Raw genomic sequence first — 23,439 nt, 5'->3', positions numbered from 1 at the left:
TCTTAAAAAAAATGATTGCCTGAACCTACAACAAGATATTTGGTGGAGGGGCGTCTGGGTGGCTCAGTCAGTTAAGCATCTGGCTCCTCTTGATTTCGGCTCAGGTCAAGACTCAGGATTGTGAGATCGAGCCTCGCCTCAGGCTCTGTGCTGGGCGTGGTGCCTGCTTAAGATTCTCTCTCTCCCTCTCCCTCTCTCCTCACTCTCCCTCAAAAGGGAAAAAACAAGATACTCGGTGGTACTTGTGGAAGTGGAATGGCAGCTGAAGGTACTAGGGGTGCACTAGGCTGCACTGACCGGTCCTGGAGCCACCTGCCACCCGTGGCTACTGCACGAAAATTCACTACAGTTACCAAAGATTAGCATTCCAGTTCCTCCGTCACACTGTCCACATTTCAAGTGCTCCGCGGCCACGTGCGGTTATTAGCCGGTGTCCCAGACAGTGTGGATGCAGGACACTTCCATCACGGCAGAGGGCACACAGAATATTACTAACTAAAATTCTTACACATTAAAAAAAAAAAACCAAAAAACTGCTCAGATGCCTTGACACTGAATTTCATGGAAATGCAGGTAAATTGTGTTCTTACGTTTTTTAATGCTCTCTGAAGAATTTTCACAAATGAACTTTTGAATTGTTCCATATCAAAAAGGTCAATGTCTTCACCTGTCAGAATGAAAAGAAAAATAAAAGCAAATCAAGGGAGTACAATGTTCAAGAAATACATCTGCAAAGACACCGAAGGTGAGCATTTTATGTGACCTCAAAGAGCTACGGTGATCAAGTCTCACCAACCGATACCTCAGACAGAGCATCACCAAATATATTTCTCATTTTTCCCACAAAAGAGCAATTTTGAAATTACTCATTTGAAAGAAGAGACATTTAAGAGGAACATATTGCTTTTCATTTTAAAATTCCCAGAATATCAAATACATAAAATGGAGAACACGGGGGCGCCTCGCTGGCTCAGCTGGAAAAGCATGCGACTCTTGATCTTGGGGTTGCGAGTTCGAGCCCTAGGCTGGGTATAGAGATTACTAAAAAATTAGGGAAAAAAAAAAATGGAAAGCATTACCTGGTTCTTTACTCATCTGAAAAACATCCCAAACTTTCTGGTGCCGATGAAACTGAGTATCTGAGAGAGAGGGGAAGAGCGGATTACTATTATATCCTAGAACTCCCGAGGAAAGAACTTATGAATACATATTTTAAGCATGTATTCAATATAATATAACACCAGCGAAAATACTAGTAGTTTACAAACTAAGTCGTATACATTTTTATTCAAAACATAACTTTTATATGGATTTAATTTTCTGCAGACAACTAAAATAAATCATGAAGAATTAGTGATATAGTCAAGATTTGGCATTTACTCACACTTTGACCACTTCTCCTCTTTCCACATGACTCTACTCCCCAGACCGTGGCACTCTCCCAGCATGGCAGGGAGGACGCGTTCCCCACGACTGGCCTTGGCACTGGCTGCTCCCTCTGTCAGGAGCCCTCGTCTTCCAGCTGGTGGTACACCTCCATTCTGGTCTCTACTGACAGGCCCCCTATGCAGACTGGCCTATCCCAATCCCCTGCCCAAAGCCACCCGCCCTCCTCCCTGCTTTGGTTTCCTCTGTAGCACTTACAGAGCACTTACTACCTGAAGCCAGCCGTGTTCCTCCCACTCACTCCACCCTGACCAAGCCACCAGCAGATCGGGTCCCCCATAATCCTTGCAGTTCTTGGTCCCATTCGGCTCTCTCCGTCCCACCCCCGCATCACCGTCTCGCCCAGGCTACATCCCCCTCTTGCTCAGATGCTCTAACAGACTGCTCTAGGGCACTCCCACCCTCCCTGGTCTCTGTCTCTGCACCGTGAGCTCTGGAAAAACAAGAGCCTGATTCTTTCTTGCTCAAGATCTTTAGAAGGCTTTGCATTATTCTTAGAATAAAGGCTGAAATCCTTTGAGAGGCCTCTAAGTCTCCATAGCATTTGCCTGCCTATGCGTCATTTGGTTTGACCCCTCTGGCATCACTGAGCTCCCCATTTCCCGCCTTCTTTCCACTCCTCTACTTAGCCCTCCTACTCCAAGACTTCCAGCTCTGTGCCCTTTGCCCTCCTGCTTCTTAACCTCCCTTCTCCTCTCTGCCTAATTAATGGCACTCATCCTCTGGCTCTCAGCTCATGTCCTCGAGGAAGCCTTCCCCAAACCCTCAGTGTGGCAGACCCCACTCCTATGCTCTCCTTCACAGCACCTGCTACTGTCTGCAAGAAGGTATTTGTGTGATTAAGCAACCTGTCTCCTCCATCAGATGGTGACCTCTTTATTTATTTATTTTTTTTAAAGATAGTGACCTCTTAAGAGAGAATGAATCAGCCTGTTGGAGCCACCAGCACCTAGCACACAGCCTGCCACCGAGTGGTGCTCAATGATCATTTGAACAAACATGTGAGAAATGGGAATTACGTGGATCCACCTTATATGGTCTAGGTATAATCCAATCCCTGAAAATTAGACTTAACCAGAGGCAGATGTGTAAATGAATTCAGTTATTTCATAGTTGGAGCAAAACATAAAGCTGACTTTTGTTACACACCAGGTCACAGAAAGTAGTTAATATAAATTGATAATCATTAGTAAACACCAGGCTTTGTTCTAAGAACTTGACCAGGAGTCTTATTTCATCATCATAACCTTATGCAATATCATCATTATGACATAGGTTTGTCAAATGACAATACTGAGGCACAGAGATGTCAACAGCCTCTCTGAGGACTCACAGGGAGACAATGATAGAGCCACGAACTGAATCCAAGAAATCTGGCTTTGGGGCCTGTGTTCTTAGACCCTATACTCTGGTGCCTCCTGAGGAGGAGAGTAGACGTCTTAAAAAAAAAAAATACAGAAAAGAAAACTAGGACACAAAAGAAAAAACCCAAAGAAAGGGAAGGGGAGGGGAGGTAACAAACAATGTAATAAGAAAAAATTCTTGTAAATATATTTTCAAGTTCTGTTAATAACATTTTCAAGTTCTGTTAATAACAAAACAAAGCCTAACAAATACCTACTAAGTACATCCACTAGCCAGCAACTGTGCTAAGAGCTTTCCAAGCATTATCTTAAGCCTCTGAGCTTCCCTATGAAGTAGGTATGACTGCTTTCTCCTTTTACTTAGGAGGAGTCTAGGCTCAGCAAGGTGATGGGACTCAGGCCAAGGACACGGGACTGGTAAGTGACACAGGAGGGAGTGAAACTAGGTCCACCTGACTGAAGAATCAGCCGTTACGTACAGAACGACCTCACTTATGAAACAGGGCTGGGGTCTTCAGGGCACCTGGGTGGCTCAGCTAGTTAAGTGTCTGACTTTGGTTCAGGTCATGATCCCAAGTTCCCGGGATCGAGTGCCACGTAGGGCTCCCTGCTCAGTGGGGAGTTCCGCCTCTCCTTCTTCCTCTGTTCCTTTCTCTGCTCTGCCCCCTGTTCCGTCTCTCTCACTTGTTCACTCTCTCAAATAAATAAGTAAAATCTTAAAAAAAAAAAAGGAAGAAGCGGGACTGGGGAAGTGTAACTACAAAGCACGGACACTCACAAATGATGTCTAGAAGGGCAGCATCATGGATACTTGCACGCCTCTCCTGAAAGAAGAGAGAAAATACTTCGTGAGTGCAGTGATGGTTTGGTTCTGCTCCATTCACAGTAATCTTAGGGTTGCTTGAGCAACTGGGTCCAGTCTATGCTGTCTTGCCGAGTGTCTCGGTCCGGGCACTCCCCACTCTCCCCCCAAAGTCTACACCGTGTTCATCTCTTTCGTTTTCCATCAGCGGTACCCTTCTAAACTTCCTCCGCATCAGGGGCTCCCAACTGGGCACGACTGACATTTAGTCAGACAACTCTGTGTGTGGAGGGCTGTCCTAGGATGTTAAGGAACGTTCTGGCCTCTACCCACTACAAGCCAGGAGCATTCCCACAGGTCTCACTACTGAAAACATCTCCAGACGTTGTGTTCTCCGGGAGACAAAACCGTCCTAATTGAGAACCGCTGCCCTACGACATACATTTATACATTTTCAGGTATACAGTGTTTCTCAATGTTGTACATAAAGTTCTAGCTTATGCATTTTAACGTCTGAAGAATATTTTGTTATATGGATGTGTCATTATTTATTCTCCTACATAGAGCTGTTTCTAATTTTTTGTTTTTTTTAAAAAAGGCTAACATCTTTATCTATATATAAATATTTATACGTTTGTATCTAGGTATATAAATGTTTATCAATTATAATACGTATATATACCTCCTAGTTTTTTATTAACTTTTTTAATATAAATTTCCCGCAGTGGAATTGCTGGGTCATAAAGCGGATTTATTTAAAAGTGAATGAAGGAAGAGTGTACATGAATATGAAAGTTCCATATTGAAGTGCCTGGGTGGCTCAGTGGATTAAGCCTCTGCCTTCAGCTCAGGTCATGATCTCAGGGTACTGGGATCAAGCCCTGCATGGGGCTCTCTGCTCAGCAGGGAGCCTGCTTCCCCCCCACCCCCTCTGCCTGCCTCTCTGCCTACTTGTGATCTCTGTCAAATAAATAAATAAAATCTTAAAAAAAAGAAAGAAAGTTCCATACTACACTTGCTACTTTTCTGGAAATCTGAAATAATTTTAAATTAAAAAGCAAATAAGTTAAAAAAAAAAGTGAAAGATGGGGTCTCTTTTCATATAGCTTTACCAACCCATTTGAATATTATTTTTTCATCTTTGACAATCTAATAGGTAAAAAAAGAATACTGCTCATTCTTTTAACTTGTACTAATTATTTTTTCTCCCATGGTGTTCATTATCTTACTGATTCATAAGGCTTCTATGGAAGTTGCAAAGGCTAATCAAAAATTAGTTTCTTTTTCACTGTAGTAGTACATAACCCGCATTCCTTCATGGCTTAGCAGCTGCCTTAAATCTCTTTTGGACTCAAAAAAGGAAGAAAGAAAAAACCAAAGGGGGAGTATTGTACTTAAGGTTTATCATTTTGATCACTGTTACCTCACAGAGCAGAACCAAGTCCTGAACAAGAGATTCCTTTCTCTGTCGGAAGTTTACAGTCTGCAGCTGCTTTTCAGACAAAAAATCCCAGGCTTTGAGGATTGGCATCATTTCAGTTATTGGAATTTTCATGATGGTCCTCTTGATAAACTCGACAAGGGTTTCATCCATCTCTTTGGCACTTTAATAAAAACAAAAACAGCACAACAAAGTATGAACCAAATACAAAAGTTTAACTTAACTGAATTTTTCAGCCTATTTTTAGCCAGGATTTTGATTTGTAGGTCAAACACCCAAATGTTTACCTTTTTTTAGGCACTCTGCAAAGAGTGTTTCAACAGGAAGATTTTAACTATTTTATCCTTAAGCTGTATACTTATCTTTACTTAAAATTTTAAAAAAAATTTTATTTATTTGACAAAGAAAGTGCACAAGCAGGCGGAGTAGAAGGCAGAGGAAGAAGCAGATTCCCTGCTGAGCAGAGAGCTGTACCTGGGACTCAATCCCAGCACCCTGGGATCATGACCTGAGCCAGAGGCAGACGCTTAACTAACTAAGCCACCTAGGTGCCCTATGCTGTATATTTAAATATGCTTTGGAGGTTTTAAAAATTAGTCTTCTCTCTCCTTGATTGGCTAGAGTATTTTGATCTTTTGATGGTAATGGTAAGTAAATCATTCGTTCATGGACTGATTCGCATAAAAAATCTGAGCACCTGTGTGTACCAGGCACTTTGGTGGGCATTGGGGACAGTGACATCTTTAACCGCAAAGTCTAAACTCCCTCGTGGTATGGAGCATCCATTCTAGTGGTGAGAGAGAGGGAATAGGAGAATCATAAAATGTGATTAAATGCTGCAGAGAGAATGGAATAGAGATAGGAAACTAATAGTACTTAAAATGGAGCAGGCTGGGAATGATATGGGGGTGGAGTGAGCAGTTCTCATAAAGAAGGGGACATTTGGAGGACAGAGTGAGCCACATGGCTAGCTCATGGAAGAACTTGCTAGACAGCGGGAACAGCAAGTGCAAAAGCCCTGGGGCTTTCAAGGAACAGGGTGAAGGATGCCTCTAGCACCCCTCTACAAGAATCCAGGGTGTGACTTATTTTTACCATTTGAGTGTTTGTTGAACACTGCATATAATCTATTACCACTGCCCACTTCCAAAACAGATAATGATAGTCAACAAGATTTTAAGGTACTGAAAACAGCAGTTAGAACAAAAATCAACTATAACGAGTTGTGAAGAAGGAGTAAAACAATTGAATTAAGAACATGAGAAGATAATCAAGATCATGAAAACTGAGCCTGATTTATTTTCTTATCCAGATACAGGACCAACTTCCCTTAATGTCAAACTAAAATCCTTACCACAGTCTACAAAGCCCTGCATTTGCTTCTTGCATCCTTCCCCATACCTACCGCTTTCTCCCTGGCTTTCTGAGCTCTAGCTACATTGGCCTTGAGTTCCTCTAGTACAAAAGGATCCTTCCAGAGACAGGTCATTGTCCCTGCAGTTACCCCCGGCCTAGAAGTTTCTTCTCGCACATATTCACATGTGTGGATCTTGTAAGTGAGGTCTTAGCTTAAATGCCCTCTAGTCTGAGAGACTTACTCTGACCACCCATTCTAAAGGTAACTCCCCACCTTGCATTACTTATTGTCTTTACAGAACTACCTAAAATTATCTTGTTTATTGATTACTGTATTGCTTTACAATATTGAGCCACTAGAGTAGGAACTACGTTTGGGTTATTCATGGCTATATCCCTAAGTGTGCCTGAGGACTTAAGCACCCTGGTGAGAATTAGGGCCCAGCAGCGATATATTAAACCAACATCTGTCATTGAAAACACTGGATTTGGGGGAAAGCTTATAAAAATGCAGATTCCCGGACCCCATCTATTTGAACTGGGAGGTGGGCGGGCACCAGGTAGGGCGTTACACCTTGCCTTTTTTTTTTTTTTTTTAAAGATTTTATTTATTTATTTGACAGACAGAGATCACAAGCAGGCAGAGAGACAGGCAGAGAGAGAGGAGGAAGCAGGCTCCCCGCGGAGCAGAGAACGGAATGCAGGGCTCGATCCCAGGACTCTGGGATCATGACCTGAGCGGAAAGCAGAGGCTTTAACCCACCCAGCCACCCAGGCGCCCCTAGACCTTTAAAAAAAAAAAAAATTGAGATCTTGCATTTTTAGAATGCTTCAGAAAATTCTTAATTCCGGGTAATGTTTGCGAAATGCCTTTCTACAGACTTCTGGTAGGAGCACTCAATCTCACCAATAAGGCTGGTAAACCCCTGCGTAAACCCAGCTGATTCCCGTGACTATCTAATTTCTTTTTACTTCTGGCTCTTCGTAGGACAGCGCTTGGCACGTATCAGGTGCTCAAGAACTCTGCTGAATGAAGGAACGCATGACAAAACAGAACTCTTTCAGGATACTTTTCTGTAGCTCTCCTCTTACACTGAGGATCTGCCAATGGACCATAAGTAAGAACACGAGAACCGCATGTACGGAAAAAATACGGAAGCTAAGCCTGATTTAAAAAAAGAAAAAAAATAAAAACATCCAACTCTGGGGATAGCCTCAAGCCATGCATCGGAAAGCACAGCAGCCCGTCACGTGACAGCGGGGGGGGCTCCGGAGAGGACGTAATACAGTTAAGGCTCCGCCCCACTGAGGGCGGATATGACGTCATGTGCAAGCGTCGCTAAGCTTTCTTATCCCAGCTTCAACAGTCGTCCGCCACCCCTCACCTGAGGCTAAGCGCCAAATCCGTACCTTGGGACGTGTGGCAGTCGCGGAAAAGTCACCCCACAGGTCTGGGATGTGGCTTCCTCAAGGCTCCCGCCACATTCAAGGGCCCGATCCCACGCCGCGCGCGGGTCTCTTGCAGTCAGTCATCGCCGGCAGTGTCTTGTCAGCCGCTCTTCCCGCCCGCTGCGCCTTCAAAGCCACCAATTGCAGTTCCCGCCGCCCTCCAGCCCCGCCCCCCGGAGCGCTCTCCTTGGACTGTACCCTGGGCACGGGGGTCGCGTGGGAGAGCGGCAGCAGTGAAACTCGCCGAGTCTTCGCATCACCCTTGTTAGCGGAGAACGTTAGTTAAATGCAGTTACTCTCGGCCCCTTTAATCTCGCTTGTCCGTTCGGGTTGCTGTTTTTAGGCCCCACCGGGCCTCGGGACCCTCGCTCTCCCTCCCCGACAGCCCCCGGAAATGGGCCCGTCCAGGCCGGGTGGCGCATGCGCCTCAGAGGCCAGGAGCGGCGGGGGCTGTTCTAGCCGTGCGAGGTCAGCTGTGGAGGGCGTGAGAGCCTTCGCCACCCGGCGGTGGCTCAGCTCCGGCGTCCTGACTGCCGCCTTTTGAATGGGGAGTCTTCGCTGGTGACTGTCGCCTCAGCCCTCCTGTTGTGGCCGCGAGTCCGGTGAGTCTCGGCAGTCCGGGCCGTTCCGAGGACCCCGCGGTGTCCGGGGAGGCCGTGGGACACGCACCCGCCCCTCCTCCCGTCCCCTGCTGGCGCGCGCCCCGCCGTTGCCACCCGCCCCGCCGCCGCTCTCCGAGGTGGGGACCTGGAGGGTCCGGCCGTAGGTCTTCAGGGTGGTGGTGGCTCTCGGCTCGCCGGCAGTCCACCGCGCGGGCGCCTGGAGGTCTGTCCGGGGCTCTCAGCCCTCAGGCACTTGCTGAGGACGCGCGGGTCGGTTTAGGGCACGCTTGGCCCAGACCTTTCACTCTGCTGCAGTCTGTCCCGCCACTCGCGAGCCTAGTGATCCCGGGCGGGCTGCTCCCCTGCCTGAGCCTCGGCTTCCACGCCGCTAAAATGGTCGAACCCCACGGCATCGATGGTGAGAAGGGAAGCGCTTCCCCGCGTTTGGTACGGTGAGCGCCCAAGGAACTGGAGGATTATTATTGTTACCAGCTGGGGGTTTAGCATTTGTTTGTAGACGGTGGGGGGCTTGTTCCGGCACATCTCAGCTGCACAGTGGCCCCCAGTCCGTCTTGCGAAGTGGGAATCCGGTGAGATCCTCATCAGTACACTTTTTTTTTTTTTTAAAGATTTTATTTTCATCAGTACACTTCTGAAGAAAAGGAGACATTCAGATCCCTTTCACTGGGTTTAAAAATCACCGTGCTTGTAGGCTCACAGTAGGTGCTGGTAAACCGAGTTCTGGAAACCCAAAATCTTAAGTGCTTAAAAGAAGTTCGCACTGGCCGACTTGTGTTGTGACGCCCCTTGTAACTCCTTTCCATACATACAGGCTTCTGCACTTGCTTAGTTTATTTCAAATGAGCCTTATTTTCGTCTTTTTTTTTTTTTTTTAACTATGTTGAGGTGTGAACCAATTCTCAGATCTATAATAATCCTAAATCCAAGATTTGGCAAACATTAATTGGGCATTTACTGTGTGTATTTACAAGAATATTCCTTCACTAGCCTGTGTGTTCTTTGGGGGGTATATGGACTGATTTTATATGGCCTGGTCTGTATTTGGGAGCACTAGTCACTCAAGAGCATATGTTTAGATTTGGTCACTTTGCACCTGCAGATAAAAAGGTAAGGTATGGGGTGCCTGGGTGGCTCAGTTGGTTAACCAACTGCCTTCGGCTCAGGTCACGGTCCCGGAGTCCCAGGATCGAGTCCCGCATCAGGCTCCCAGCTCCATGAGGAGTCTGCTTCTCCCTCTGACCTTCTGGCCTCTCACGCTCTCTCTCACTGTCTTCTCTCAAATAAATAAATAAAATCTTAAAAAAAAAAAAAAAAAAAAAAAGGTAAGGTAGGTATACCCTGCTATGTCTGCTGCCTCTGCTGAATGTGGTGCGTAGTTTGACATAGTTGCAGAAATACTATTTTAACTAATTCCAGTGCTTTCTGAGAAGTACACTTTAAAAAAGATAGGTTTTACAAAGCATTAATCCTTAAGTGTTAAGTGCACAGTTTTTCCTAGAGAACAGCTTCTTCAGACTTTGCACAAGAGACTTTTCTGGACTTGTTTTTTGTTTGTTTTAAAATGACATCAGAAATTGCAGCGTAGTGTAAATTTCTTTCTGGTGCAGACACCAAACAGCAGAATCTTTTGAAAGAAAACCCAAGTGGCATTAAAATAAGGGGTTTCCTCCTTGTGACTAAAGATTTGCTGAAGTGTTATTAGAATGCTTCCTGCTTTTTCTCTACCAGGGTTAATGTCTTGGTTACTCTTGGTTTATTTTCTAAAATTGTGCCACCTGGTGGTTGAAATCTGTCTATCATGGAATACTCATTAGGAAGATTTTAGCTCAGTGTTGGTAGAATAGGGTGAAGGAGTGATTAAATAAGCCTAAAATTTTTATGCCTTTAGTGAGAGTAACATACTGCTTCTTTTCTCCCAGCTCACCCCCAAATATCAGTTCAGATTGCTTTGCAGAGACCTGTCACCCAGTTACAGAACGATAAGCTTGTCCCAGCTGAACATCTTTTAGAGTTTCAGTGGCTCTTTTGGTATAAATGTGTGCACACTTCATTCAGGCAATGGGTGGAGTTGAGGTGGCGAGGGAGGCATTGTAACTGTGACAAGTTAACCCTTCTGATGTTTTCTAAATGCCGAAGTAAAGGTGGGACTGAAGTTTTGTGTTTAAATGATAACATTTTGAACGGAATTTATCCCTTTTTCTTTATACAAACACCCATGCATGAGGTCTTAGTACAAATGAATGTTCCCTTCACCTTTGTTCAGCAGTGCGCCTGGTGTTAATTAGTTTGTTACTACCCTTTTGGAATTGTTCCTTGTATTTTTAGTGGTGACAAGTTTTTTATCCATTGACTGAATTTTATTTTTGGAAATAGGTTGAAATCATTTAGTTATGAGCTTAGGCTTGAGAAGAAACTTAATGCAATGCAAGAATACGCTGTGGCATCCATAATTGATGTAGCCAGTCTCCTTGGGGTACATGAGGACAGATAACCGAGAACTTCACATAGCACCCTGTTTCCTTGTTGGACAGCTCCAGGAAGAGGACACCTGCCTTTGTTAACATCCACCCTTTGGTTTCCAGTCCTGTCCTGGAAAGTGCCTTGGAAACACTACTGTAAATTCAGTTCAGGCTTTCCCATCATGTGACAAGAGTATTTCAGATATACAAATAATACTTTACAGATGTCACACTCACTGCTCACTATTTCAGATTATCCCACATATGTTATCTTAAACCTCAGGACCACCCAGAGATACAGGTCAAGAGCTAATTCCAATTTATGGAAGAAGAGACTTAGTCTCAGATTAAGTAACCAAAGTGTTATAACTTACGGACTGATAAGTCTACAACTTTTGATTGTAAATCCATTGTTTGTCTTACTGAACCAGGTTGTTTATCTGTCTCCTCTGATGTGCACTTCCCTAAATTGGCAAATATTCCCAGTTTCATTAATGGCTTCCTGTTTAAACCTAGAGTCAAAGCCATCTTAATCCTGAGCACTCTCTCCAGATATTTACTTTGTCAATATTTGGACCGATCAGGACAAACATAGTACTGTTTTTTTTCTTGAGGGAGACAGACAGGATAATATTACATTGACTTCTTTGGAAGATAGGCCTAGAATTATTGTCTGTTGAACTTGTAACCAACCAGAGTGTCTTTGGGAATTAGTTTTTACTCTCTGTATTTATTTCTTACACAAACTGCTGGGAAGGCATGTCTTTCCTATTTTGAACATGGGAATTATCTGTCCTGATGAGAGATTGCATTGGGTAGTAACTCTACCACTTAATATGTGATCTGGGGCTTAGTTTTACTATGAAAATGTGAGTAATGCGTATTTGAACTATAAAAAGGCAATTTCTTATGGTTTCACTGAATTTATAAAGGTACCTACTTGCTACAGTTCTGGAAGGATTGTAAGACTTGTGCCTAGTGTGTGGTAAATGTTTAACAAATAATTTTCAACACTAATAATGTAGATATATTCTTATGGCTTTGAAGGAATCTTAAAAGAATATGGAATATACATTTCGTTTTCTTCAGTTCGTAAGTTACTTCGAGTTATAATAATGCTGATTAGAATAGGCTTTTAAAGATGACTACTGGAAGATACCAGCACTCACATCCCTGTGTTCTAAGAGCAGTGCCATCATTTTATAGCTGTGCTTTGTAGATTAACTCCTGAGAGTCCGGGAGTACACCTGTGTGTGCACCAATGGTTACAAGAAACCAGAGGACATTGGGTGCCGTTAGTGTGGGTACAGGGTCAATCGAGGGAAAGAAGAAAAGCATATATCACTAAAAAGATAGGGTGAAGGAAAGAAGGGAATGACTGGTAAGGCAAGGAATTTGTTAGATAAGGAATTTGGCCAGTGTTTAGAACTGTAAGTTAAGTAGTAGCTTAGTTTTTTACCAAGAAGACTAGGAAAAGGAAACCTTATGAAACCCATTTTCTTCTTGGACGTAGTTATTATGTTGGATAAGTATGTAGAAGGGAAGACGTCTTATTGGTGCCCTGGCTGGGTCTATAGTGACATAAACTTTTGTAATAGAGGGAGGAAAAATATACATCATGATACGTTTGCATTTATACTTGTATGCCATGTGCAGTATTTATCCTACCAGCCAAGTGTCTTCTAGAGTATTTAATTTACCAATTAATGAGGTCATTTCAGTACATTGTGAGTTCATTTCCAAACTGTAAAAGTGTACATTTGAGGGTTGGTTGATGGAAATATGCAAAAATTTTTTGTCAAATATATTTACAAAATATAAAGACATTTTCTAGGTGGCTAAGCCAGTATACATCTTCCTTCAGAAAAAAGGGAGGCAGAAATCAGATAACCAGATAACTAATAGGTGTAAATGTGATATATTGGTATAATATTAAATGGTTTAAATTGTTAGACTATGTGAGATCTTGTTTTTCTGAGGCAAAAACATTATGTCATTAAAAAGATTTTGTAGTTAGTGGCAGGCAAACCAAACTTGAACTTGGCTGCATTTCCAGTTTCCATTTCAAACACTTAACTGGCCCCAACAGCCCTATGTGGGATCTTCAGCTGTGGTATGCTGTGTGTGCGTGTGTGTGCACGTGTGTCCTTGAGTAAATATGCTCAGTTGGAAGTCACTCAATGGAATAGTGATCTATTGATGTTTTTATTAATTGAGTTCTGCAATAGTAGGAATACTGTAATTCTCTGGAATTAATTTGTTTAGATATTTTTAAGGATTTTACTTGTGAGTAGAAGGTAGATAAGCCTTTTGGATTTCCTGAACTTTTTGGTATTAGTTCTATTAAGGTACAATTTACGTATCATAAAATTCACCCATTGTATGTGAGTTCAGTGATTTTAGTGAACTGCAATTGTGCAACCATTACCGCAATCCTATTCTAAATCATTTTTATCATGTAGAAATACTACTTTGTGCCCAAAGGCAAATAATCCTCACTCTCACTTTCAGGCCCAGGGAACCCATCAGCTTTTTTTTTTCTCTACAATTTTGCCTTTTCTGGACATTGCACATAAATGGAATCATATAGTCTTTTGAATCTGGCTTCTTTCATTTAGCTTGGTGCTTTTGAGGTTACCCCATGTTGGTGCCTGTATCAGTGCATTCCTTTTCCTCTCCCAAGTAGTATTCCATTGTCTAGATACACCATATTTGTGTGTCCAGTTACCAGGTTATTGTATATTTGGGTTGTTTCCAGTATTAGTTATAATGAATAATGCTGTGAATATTTGTATACATGTCTTTGTGTGCCTATGTGTTCTCATTTCTTTTGGGTAGATTCTTAAGAGTGCAGTTTCCGAGGTCCGGGTCATTTGGTAAGTTTGTGTTTAAGTCCTTTAAGACACTGCCAAATTGCTTTCCTAAGTGTGTACTATTTTTTGTTTCCACTAGCAATGCAATGAGGCCTGTTTTCTCTGCATCCTAACTAATGCTTGTTATTGTCTGACTTGTTGATTATAGCTTTTCTGGCAGATGTGTAGTTACCATCTCATTGTGTTTTTAGTTTGCCTTTCCCTGTGACTAATGGTGTTTAGCATTTTCTCATGTGCTGAATTAACCATTCCTGTATCATCTTCTATGAAGTATTTATTCAAATCTTTTGGCTGTTTTTGGGTCCACTTTTAAATGTTGGGTTGTTTATAAGCATTCTTTATATATTTTAGATAACAAATCCTTTTTCATATATGATTTGCAAATATTTTCTCCTAGTCTGTAGCTTGTAGGTTATTTATTTTTTAGAGCAGTTTTCGGTTCACAGCAAAACTGAACAGAAAGTACAGAGATCCCACTTGCCCCCTGCCCTACACATGTGCAGCCTTCCCCACTGTCAGCATCCCCCACCAGAGTCATGTGTTTTTATAACTGATGAACCTGCATTGACATGTCATTATCACCCAAAGTGTGGCTTGTCTTTTTTTTCCTTTTTAAAAAATTTATATACATTATGAAATGCTCACCACAATAAATCTATTACAGTATTATTGATTACATTTCCTATGCTGTGCTTTTCATCCCTGGGTCTTTTCACTTTCTTAATAGTGTATTTTGAAGTGAGAAAGTATTTTTAAGTTTGATAAGTTTGTACCAATTTTTTTCTTTTATGAATTATGCTTTTGACCTATATAAAGAACTCTTTGCCCAACTAAGGTCATTATTTTCCCTTAGGTTTTCTTTCTTGAAACTTGTAGATTAAAAGAATTAATTGTTTTTTTGTTTTGTTTTGTTTTGTTTTGTTTTTTTTTTGGTAATGTTTTCCAAGTTAAAAACAGTAGGTTAAAGGAAGGAATAGGTAAATAGTACTACATAACTGTGGCAGACATTTCAAAATAGTGTTTTTCCTTTGACGTTGGCTGCTGATTTTCTACTTTGTGATAAATTTAATTTCTGGAATTCAGCTTCTTCCTTTCATTGTAATAATTGCATTTTATGACTATCTCTGCTAAAATGAAAAACTTTTTTCCCCATCTGCTTTTTGTTTCTCTTCATTGTCTAGTTGGATTTTTCTCAGCCAGATGTTCGGAATAAGAAAGCAGTCCATATGAACTGACATTAGTGTGAGATTGGCTAATGAGGCTTTAGCCCTCTCCCTCAGGAATATGCATTTTAAAAGGATTAATAAACCAATTCTCTTATTTCATAGAATTTCATCTGAACAAAAGGAGTTGTAGTTAGTTTCAGGTATGTGAGGAAAATAATTGAGATTAGGCTTGTTAATATAGGCTAGCTGTTTCTACTGGAGCACTTATTTCTAGGATTGGGTCTCTTGAGCACTTCTGCTTTTTTCTGAACCTGCAGGTTCTCCAAACAACACCTGATGGCTTGCTGAATCTGTGAAATTGTTGGATAAGGAAGCTGAGGCTCAGGTTTAATAATCTGCCAGAGGTCAACATTGTTTTCTGATAAAACTCACTGCACGTTTTTACTGAAATAGTTTTAGGTCGCATTAACAAATAGAGTCACACATATTCAAGACACTCTTGTATCCACAGGTTGCTCTGCTGTGCTCCGTCACCTCCTAAAGATGCATCCTGACTTATCTCCACACTTGCACACTGAAGAATGCAACGTCTTGATTAACTTACTTAAGGAATGTCACAAAAATGTAAGAGTTCAGAAAAATGACATTAAAGCAAAAATGAAACTTAAGTACAACACACTGATATAAAATGTTATCTCCACTAATGGAAAGGAATGGTAATATAGTAGATCTTAGTTTACCAAAGATTAGTAACTATGGTTGTGATTTTCAAGGCACCATCTCATTTCTTGATTAGTAAAAATCAAGCATAGTGGTTCATTAGGGAACTTCTGAGATGATATGTAATAGTTAGAATCCATGTTCTTACCATAAAATACTGTTTTTTTTTTTTTAATAGGGCGCTAGAACAGTTATGTTAAATTCTAACTCTTCTGATCATATTGGAATTATTTTAAGATTTTTCTAAGATTTTCCTTGGTGTCTACCATTCTATGTTTAAAGGAGATTGAAACATTTTTTATAATAGATGTTAGCTAGATTTAAATTATGATTGGCCTAATTTGGCAGATTTGCTCACTTGTTAGTGGAATGGGAGTAAAATTCTGTGGTTTAAACCAAAAATAGAAAGGATGCACATTTTTGGAAATCATTAAATTAAGCTGATATTTTTACAGATGTTAACTGTTTAGCTTTTTTCATATACTTGATATGTGAGATGGTTATAAGGAGAATGTCTGTTTTTTCTTTAACTTTTCATGATGTGTTATTTTCCTCATGATATTCATAAACTGTAGATATATCAAATTATACTAATAAGTATTATTTAAATGAGTAAAATTTGAAGACTAATGGTAAGGTAATGAGTAATACCTATGACCTTTGAAGTTAGATATTTTTGTTGGTTCGATGAATGTTGTTGTTTGACTGTATACTTTAGGCAGATTCTTTTCAGCATACATCTAGATCAAGAATTGATACTGTCTTTTTAACTTTAATCATTATATGGGTATGCAGTAGTGTCTCATTTGATTTTAGATTTACTTCCCTGATGGCTAGTTTTTGAGCATCTTTTCATGTGCTTATTGGCCATTCATATAAAGTCTTTTGGCCATTCATATAAAGTCTTATTTTATTTTTTTAATTTAAATTTTATCTATTTATTATTTTTTCTCTTTTGCTGATGTTTTAAAATTGGGTTGTTTGCTTTATTATTTAATTTTAAGAAATTTTTTTTTTCATTCGATATGCAAGTCCTTTGATGAGTGTATTGTGAATATGTTCTCCTAGTCTGTGGCATCCTTTTTCATTTTCTTAAGGTTGTGTTTCAAAGAGCAGTTTTTAAGTTTGATGAGGCCTGATAACCAGGTTTTTTCTCTTATGGTTTGTGGGTTTGTGGGAGGGTTTTTTGCCTTTTAAAGATCTTTGTATGTTTCCTGGTCATGGAGATTTCCTCCTAGAAGTTGTAGAGTTTTAACTTTTACATCCTAGGGCTGTGATTCATTTCAGGTTAATTTTTGTGTACCGTGTGAGATATGAGCCAGTATTTCTTTCTCTATGGATATTGTTGTTCCAGCACCATTGGTTGCAAAGACCATCCTTTCCGTACTGAATTATCGAGCTGTCTTGGTCAAAAATCAATTGACCATATGTGGCTGGGTCTGTTTCTGGGCTCTGTAGTCTCTTCTACTGATTTATGTGTCTGTTCTTAACACCAGTTAATTCCGCTGTTATCTTACTGGGGCCACCCTGGCCCCCTGGCCATTTTGTCCTCTTCTCTGTCCCCTTCCACTTGACTGGAGTGATCTTCAAATGTGAGCTGAATCGTTGTTTCCCTCTAATGTCTCCCTTTGCCTGCAAGTTATCAAATCTGAATTTCTTATTTTGTGTTGTTTCAGGGCTTTCATGGACTTGTCTCCTACTTACCCTGTGGGCCTTACCACCCTCCTGCACCTCATCTGCTTGCTCCTGTGTGCTCCTGTGTGCAATTGTGTGGCAACACACTTCCCTCTTCTAAGCCTTTGTGCTTGCTTTCTCCTTGCTGGTCTCAGAGCCCTCCCCACTGTCTCACTTCCTGTGTGCTAGACCAGATTTCCTCCTCCTTCAGGTTTGCTTCAGCGTCACTTGTTACTTCCTCTTCCTTTTCTCCTTTCCTGGCCTGCATTCTCTTAGTGTAGTCACTCTGTACTCCAGTAACCCCACACATCACATGGTTCCTACTTTAAGATAGTTTTCACACTTTTTGGTTTCATGACTCCTTTACGCTTTATTAAAGACCCCAAATAACTTTCGTGTATGTAGGCTATAGCTACTAATATTCACTGAATTAGAAATTAAAACTGAGGAATTAATAATATGTTTATATAAAAATATAATAATAAATCCAATATGTTAATGTAGTAAGTTTTCATAAAAAACCTTATTTTCCAGGGACGCCTGGGTGGCTCAGTTGGTTAAGTGGCTGCCTTCGCTCAGGTCATGATCCCAGCGTCCTGGGATCGAGTCCCACATTGGGCTCCTTGCTCGGCAGGGAGCCTGCTTCTTCCTCTGCCTCTGCCTGCCTCTCTGCCTGCCTCTCGGTCTGCCTGTGCTCGCTCGCTCTTTCTCCCTCTATCCCTGACAAATAAATAAAATCTTTAAAAAAAAAACAAACCTTATTTTCCAAAACAGAGTGAAAAGAGTGGCATTAGTTTTGCATTTTTGCAGTTCTCTCATACCTGGCTTAATGGAATATAGCCAGATCCTCCTATCTGCCTTATGTTCAGTCTTTGGTGATATTGCCCTTTGTGCAGCCTCTGGAAAATTCCACAGTAGCCTTGTGAGAGAATGCAAATGAACAAAACAAATAAGATCTTTGATTATCAGGCTAATAGTTTTTACCGTGTTTATGTACACGCCTGGAAAGGTCTTGGGAACTCGTGGGTGTCGTTGGACTACACTTGGAAAACTACTACCGTATAGCAATCTCTTTGTTAGCTGGCTCTTCCGTCTGACCATGTACTGTGAGTAGGGCCCAGGTGCACCTTCCTCATTGCTATATCCCTGCTGCTTGGTACATTGTCTTCAAGGTATCAATTGATTGATTCGTTTATTCAATCAATTGCTCAGTTAGTTTGGTTCTCTAGACATAGACATCGCACACTAGACGCTTATGCCATGTGTGTACAAGAGAAATGTAGACCCCAGGCATTTCATAAAGCAATTCCAATGGAGCACTTTGGGTTTGTTTTTCATGTAATGTCACAAGAATATAATTCTTCTTTGGGTTTAAATGTTGGGAAAGAAAAAAAAGAGCTTCTGTCTTGGATTTAAAAATAAGATGTCTGTTTATGGATGATATGAGTCAATGTAAACCAAACTATGAAATACTGCCTTACATTCTGAAAGTCTAATCCTTTCTGTTCTGCTTCACCAGAAGGTGTGTGAAAATGCATGGTTCCTGTTCATTTGTTGCCAAGGAAATAGTTTAGGAAAAATACATAGGAAATAGTTATTCTGAAAAGGTCCTTAGGAGACCAGTAGTAGATCTTAGTTTACCGTAAATGCTTGCCAGAAAAAAATGACCCATTTTTCCACTGTGGACCAGAAAAGGACATTTACAGTGGCAGGGAAAGAAAGGATTAGCATGAGGCACAGCTTATTAATTACGCGTTGTCTGGTTTCCATGAAAGCCTTAATTAGAAAGAAAAGGAGAAGGTGCTTATTATTACAAGTTCAGCACTTGTGGCATGTCATTATAGGACATCACCATGCTGTCTTACCCATTCCTTAAAAATCGTGATATGCAAACACACTAATTATAGCCCGACTAAAATTCGTGTTCTTGACTTCATTCTTCATCTTAATCTGCTTCAGAGCATTCATACTTTTGCTGTGCTAATTGTCATAGGCCTTGAAATCACTAGGAGATTTTTATTTTTCTTGGCAAAGAAAGCAGACTTTGAACTTTAGATCTAGGTTTTCTTACATTTTGGATTAGTGGCTTACTTACATGGCCCATATAGGCCATTTAGTAACGGTGTTATGTGTTTCTGATATATTTTGATGACATTTTGGATGGAGGCAAATGAGAAAATTAGTGTTTGCCCTGAGCATTTATTGGGTAATTCTTCAAAGGGACAGAATGTTTGCTAGTGAAGAAGTCACTGGTCATGTTAATATGGCCACCCCACACTTTGACATTGCTTCCTGTGATAGATGATGGTTGTGCTGTGATTTTCACCTGCCCTTAAAAGGGTATTAGAAAACAGAATTGTTTATATTCTGTCATTTTGAGGTTTGGGCAGGTTAATAGACTTCCATTTTATCAAGGAGAGGTCTTTTTAGTTTTCATTTCTATCTATAGAGCATTTATCCCTTCTTTTAAGAAGGCCAGGATAAGTCCATTTATTTGTATGTTTTATACCTATGATTTAACTCTTTGCTTATTAACAAGGTGGTAACACATCAAATTCATTTCTGTAAATATTACCAAAATATTCCATTTATTTCTAGAATAAGTATTTAAATTCTGTGTGCCAGAGATCTTAGTATATTATGGGATGAAATATTTTACCCCTCTTCTTCTTTTAGCACAACATTCTGAAATTTTTTGGTCATTGCAATGATCTCGATCGGGAGATGAGAAAATGCTTGAAGAATGAGGTAAGAAAAGTGTTAGAGGATGAAAGTGGTTGAACAGTAGAATAGAACCTTTCTGAGCAATATTTAGAATACCCCCATTACTAATTTTTATTCCAAATTTTAGTATAACAGAGAGAATTGACACTTTATATGTATGTCCTCTCCTAAAACCAAATGGAGAAATGAAAGACATTACTTTTTTATTTTTTCCATGCACATAAATGAAAACAGTTTCCTTATTATAATCATTGTAACTCCTCTGGATGAATTGTAAGGGCTAGGAAACTGGGTTTGAATAGTAGAAAGACTTCGGTAAATCATCTCTCAGCTATAGCAGGTAACTAACAGGGCCTCTCTTTCCTCGTAGAACATGGTGGGACCTGGACTTGGGCTCCTTACTGGTCTAAAATTATGAATTTCTTCATAACCATGGCATGTACGAGCCATGCGGATCTAGCTTGACTTGGTTGGAAAGACTCATTTCCTGGACCTGGTTTTAGACCATGACTTTGACTTGGGCATATAGCAGAGTGCTTTTGAAAAGAAAGTTAACTCCATTTCTGTTCTGTTCATCCGTTGTTTTATGTCTCAAACCTTTAAAAATCTATACTAAAAACCGGCCTTCCTGTTTTCTTTCCTTTTCTGTATTTTTGAATTTTTTTCCTATTAGCCTCATATTGAAAGGTGTTAGTTATAATATTTGAAGCTGTGCAGCAATTATCTATCTTCAACTTTTGTATTTTTAAATCAAGCTTTTTTTACCCCTCCATTCCCAGAACCCCTTTCCAATGTCTTTACCGTTTGAAGAAGTTTCTAGAGTTCTGAATTCAGGGTTATAATTTTCTTTGCACAAATGTGTACATATAAAAGTGATTTTTTTTTTTTAAGATTTTATTTATTTATTTATTTATTTGACAGAGATCACAAGCAGTCAGAGAGGCAGGCAGAGAGAGAGAGAGAGAGAGAGAGATGAGGAAGCAAGGAAGCAGGCTCCCTGCTGAGTGTAGAGCTGGATACAGGACTTGATCCCAGGACTCCGGGATCATGACCTGAGCTGAAGGCAGAGGCTTTAACCCACTGAGCCACCCAGGCGCCCCTCATCCCTCTTACTTTTTTGATTCAGTTTGGTTTGGGTTTGTTGTTCAGTGAAGTTTTGTGAATAACATCTTATTCATCCTTTTTTTTCTTCTTTTATTCAAAGGCCATCTGGACTCCCTTTGAGAATATTTTAACATACATTTTAACAGATTATATTTAATTTGCTCTTTAACTTATTTTTTTTGTCTGCCTCTAATGTATCATCTTCTGAAGATTTACCCTTAAGACCCTCCTCCCAGCCTGATTACTGGAGGCAGTCTGGTATATGTGATTCAAGATCGATACCAAATATTTTTCTCAGAGTAGGTATCCCATTACGTTTTAGAACAGTGCCTTTAAAAAAAAAATGGTTTTTAAAATGACGAATGCGGGGCGCCTGGGTGGCTCAGTGGATTAAGCCGCTTCCTTCGGCTCGGGTTGTGATCTCGGGGTCCTGAGATCGAGCCCCGCATCGGGCTCTCTGCTCGGCAGGGAGCCTGCTTCCCTCTCTTTCTCTGCCTGCCTCTCTGCCTACTTGTGATCTCTCTCTGTCAAATAAATAAATAAAATCTTTAAAATAAAATAAAATAAAATAAAATAAAATGACGAATGCCCTTTCCCCCAACAATCTTAGGAGGAAAATTAATGAGTGACAGATAAAAGGAGTGATTTTGGTTAAAGGGACCTGGTGTTTCATCTGCAATTTGAAGTGGCCCTTTGATGAAGAAGAAAAAAAAAGTTTGAAAACTATCATTCCAGAGGCTGTTAGAACTCTTCAGTCAAAACTTTAGATCTAGAAATCTTCTTAGAGATGATCTAGTTTAGCTCCCCTTATTTGAGGTTACGAGACCCGAAGATGCAGTAAACACAAACCTTCCCAGCATTGCCTCAGGTGTCTGGGCAGGGGGCCCAGTCAAGTTCCTGCTCAGCTCTCTGTTACTGCTTTTCATTTCTTTGGCCTTTTCCCATATCTCTGGCTCCTAAAAGATTTTGATGTCTAGCTGTTCACATATACTTAGTTTTTTCAACTTGAATTTACTTTTATTTTTTTTTTCCTTTTTCCATAGGATTCCTTCATTCCCTAGTGAATAGCTCCTTTTTCCATAGTGATTCCTTCATTCACCTTTAAAATATGTCTGTCGGTGTATATAAGTCTATACATATATCCATACAAAAGCACTTATATTCACGTTTCTCTGCTTTAAACAAGTGCTTTTTCTAAGTGCCAGGCTGTGTATTTCCTGTTACTTATAATCTTCTGGCCAGATCCAAATACAAGGCTGGAAACCTCCAAGGCGAAATCTGTACTTAGATCCAACTGACTGCAGAAATGTAGGATTTGGAGAGAATCCTGTTTGATGGCTATTCATAATGAAAAAATCCTGGGAAGTTCAGCCGAATATAGATTTCCGTGTAAACTAATAGGATAATGTGGTTGCCAAGAGCCAGTTACTCTTGATAATACTTATAGAAATAAAATGCGTAGGTCATAAGAACCAGAAGGTCCTCTGTAGTCCACATCTGTCAGACTGTATGGAGCACTGTATTTAATTCTGGTTGTGATAGTTTTTATAAGGGCTATTAAAGTACCTTCTAAGTGGTACGTGGTAGCTATTAGAAGGCAGAAGCCTTGTTCTGTGGTCCTTTGTAGAAACCAGCAATGCTCGGCCTAAAAACAGAGGTAGTAAGTGGGTTTTTTGTAATTAGATATTTGCATGAAGAAATGGAGGGCAGTAGGAGAATTTACAGGGAAACACTTACTGGTTCAACATTAAAAAAACCTTTGGAACAAGTAGAAGTGTCTGACAAACAGCCTACCTCAGGTAGTGAGCTGCTCATTACTAGAAGTGTTCAAGCAGAGATTAGATGACTTCGATAGATTGTGAGTTCCTGCAGAAGAGGGATAAAACTCACTCATCTTAAATATTTACTGAATTTATATTTTGGGAGAAAATATGAATTCAGTAAATATTTGTACAACTGTTAGGATGTAGATGCTGTACTGTGTTTGCAGTTTCAGATTCAGTGAAATAAAAGACAAATGAGAATTTTACCAGCAAAAACTATTTTGCAAATATTTTAAAATATTTAACTCAGCTGATACTAATGGTAATATAATCTGCTGTCTCTTTTCTCCCCCCTTCCTTTTATTTTCCAGTACATGGAAAAGAGGACCAAGAGCAGGGAGCGTGGCAATGCGATGAGAAAAAGACTTTTTAATCCCGCAGAGGAATCTGAAAAATAAATTAGAGGCATACCTCG

The 23,439-nt window shown here is 40.5% G+C and overlaps 2 protein-coding genes across 2 annotated transcripts in view; one reads left to right on the top strand and one right to left on the bottom strand.

Annotated features, from left to right (window-relative positions):
- Window positions 1-8,322, bottom strand: part of CENPN (centromere protein N) — a 22,745-nt gene extending 14,423 nt beyond the window's left edge. The window contains exons 1-5 of the mRNA XM_032324868.1: window positions 7,820-8,322; window positions 5,036-5,216; window positions 3,589-3,634; window positions 1,080-1,139; window positions 591-667 (exon numbers count right to left, since the gene is read on the bottom strand). Of these exons, the coding sequence (XP_032180759.1) occupies window positions 591-667; window positions 1,080-1,139; window positions 3,589-3,634; window positions 5,036-5,206 (354 nt within the window). The 5' untranslated portion in view covers window positions 5,207-5,216; window positions 7,820-8,322. The remainder of the gene's footprint in view (window positions 1-590; window positions 668-1,079; window positions 1,140-3,588; window positions 3,635-5,035; window positions 5,217-7,819) is intronic.
- CMC2 (C-X9-C motif containing 2) lies at window positions 8,264-23,439 on the top strand. The gene is given in 5 exon segments (XM_032324871.1): window positions 8,264-8,460; window positions 13,779-13,816; window positions 15,491-15,603; window positions 20,050-20,121; window positions 23,336-23,439. Coding segments are annotated over 5 exon segments (492 nt in total). The 5' UTR covers window positions 8,264-8,278; the 3' UTR covers window positions 23,423-23,439.

The sequence above is a fragment of the Mustela erminea genome, chromosome 19 (assembly GCF_009829155.1).
Source record: "Mustela erminea isolate mMusErm1 chromosome 19, mMusErm1.Pri, whole genome shotgun sequence".
NCBI lineage: Eukaryota > Metazoa > Chordata > Mammalia > Carnivora > Mustelidae > Mustela > Mustela erminea.
This window is presented reverse-complemented; position numbering and strand designations above follow the sequence as displayed.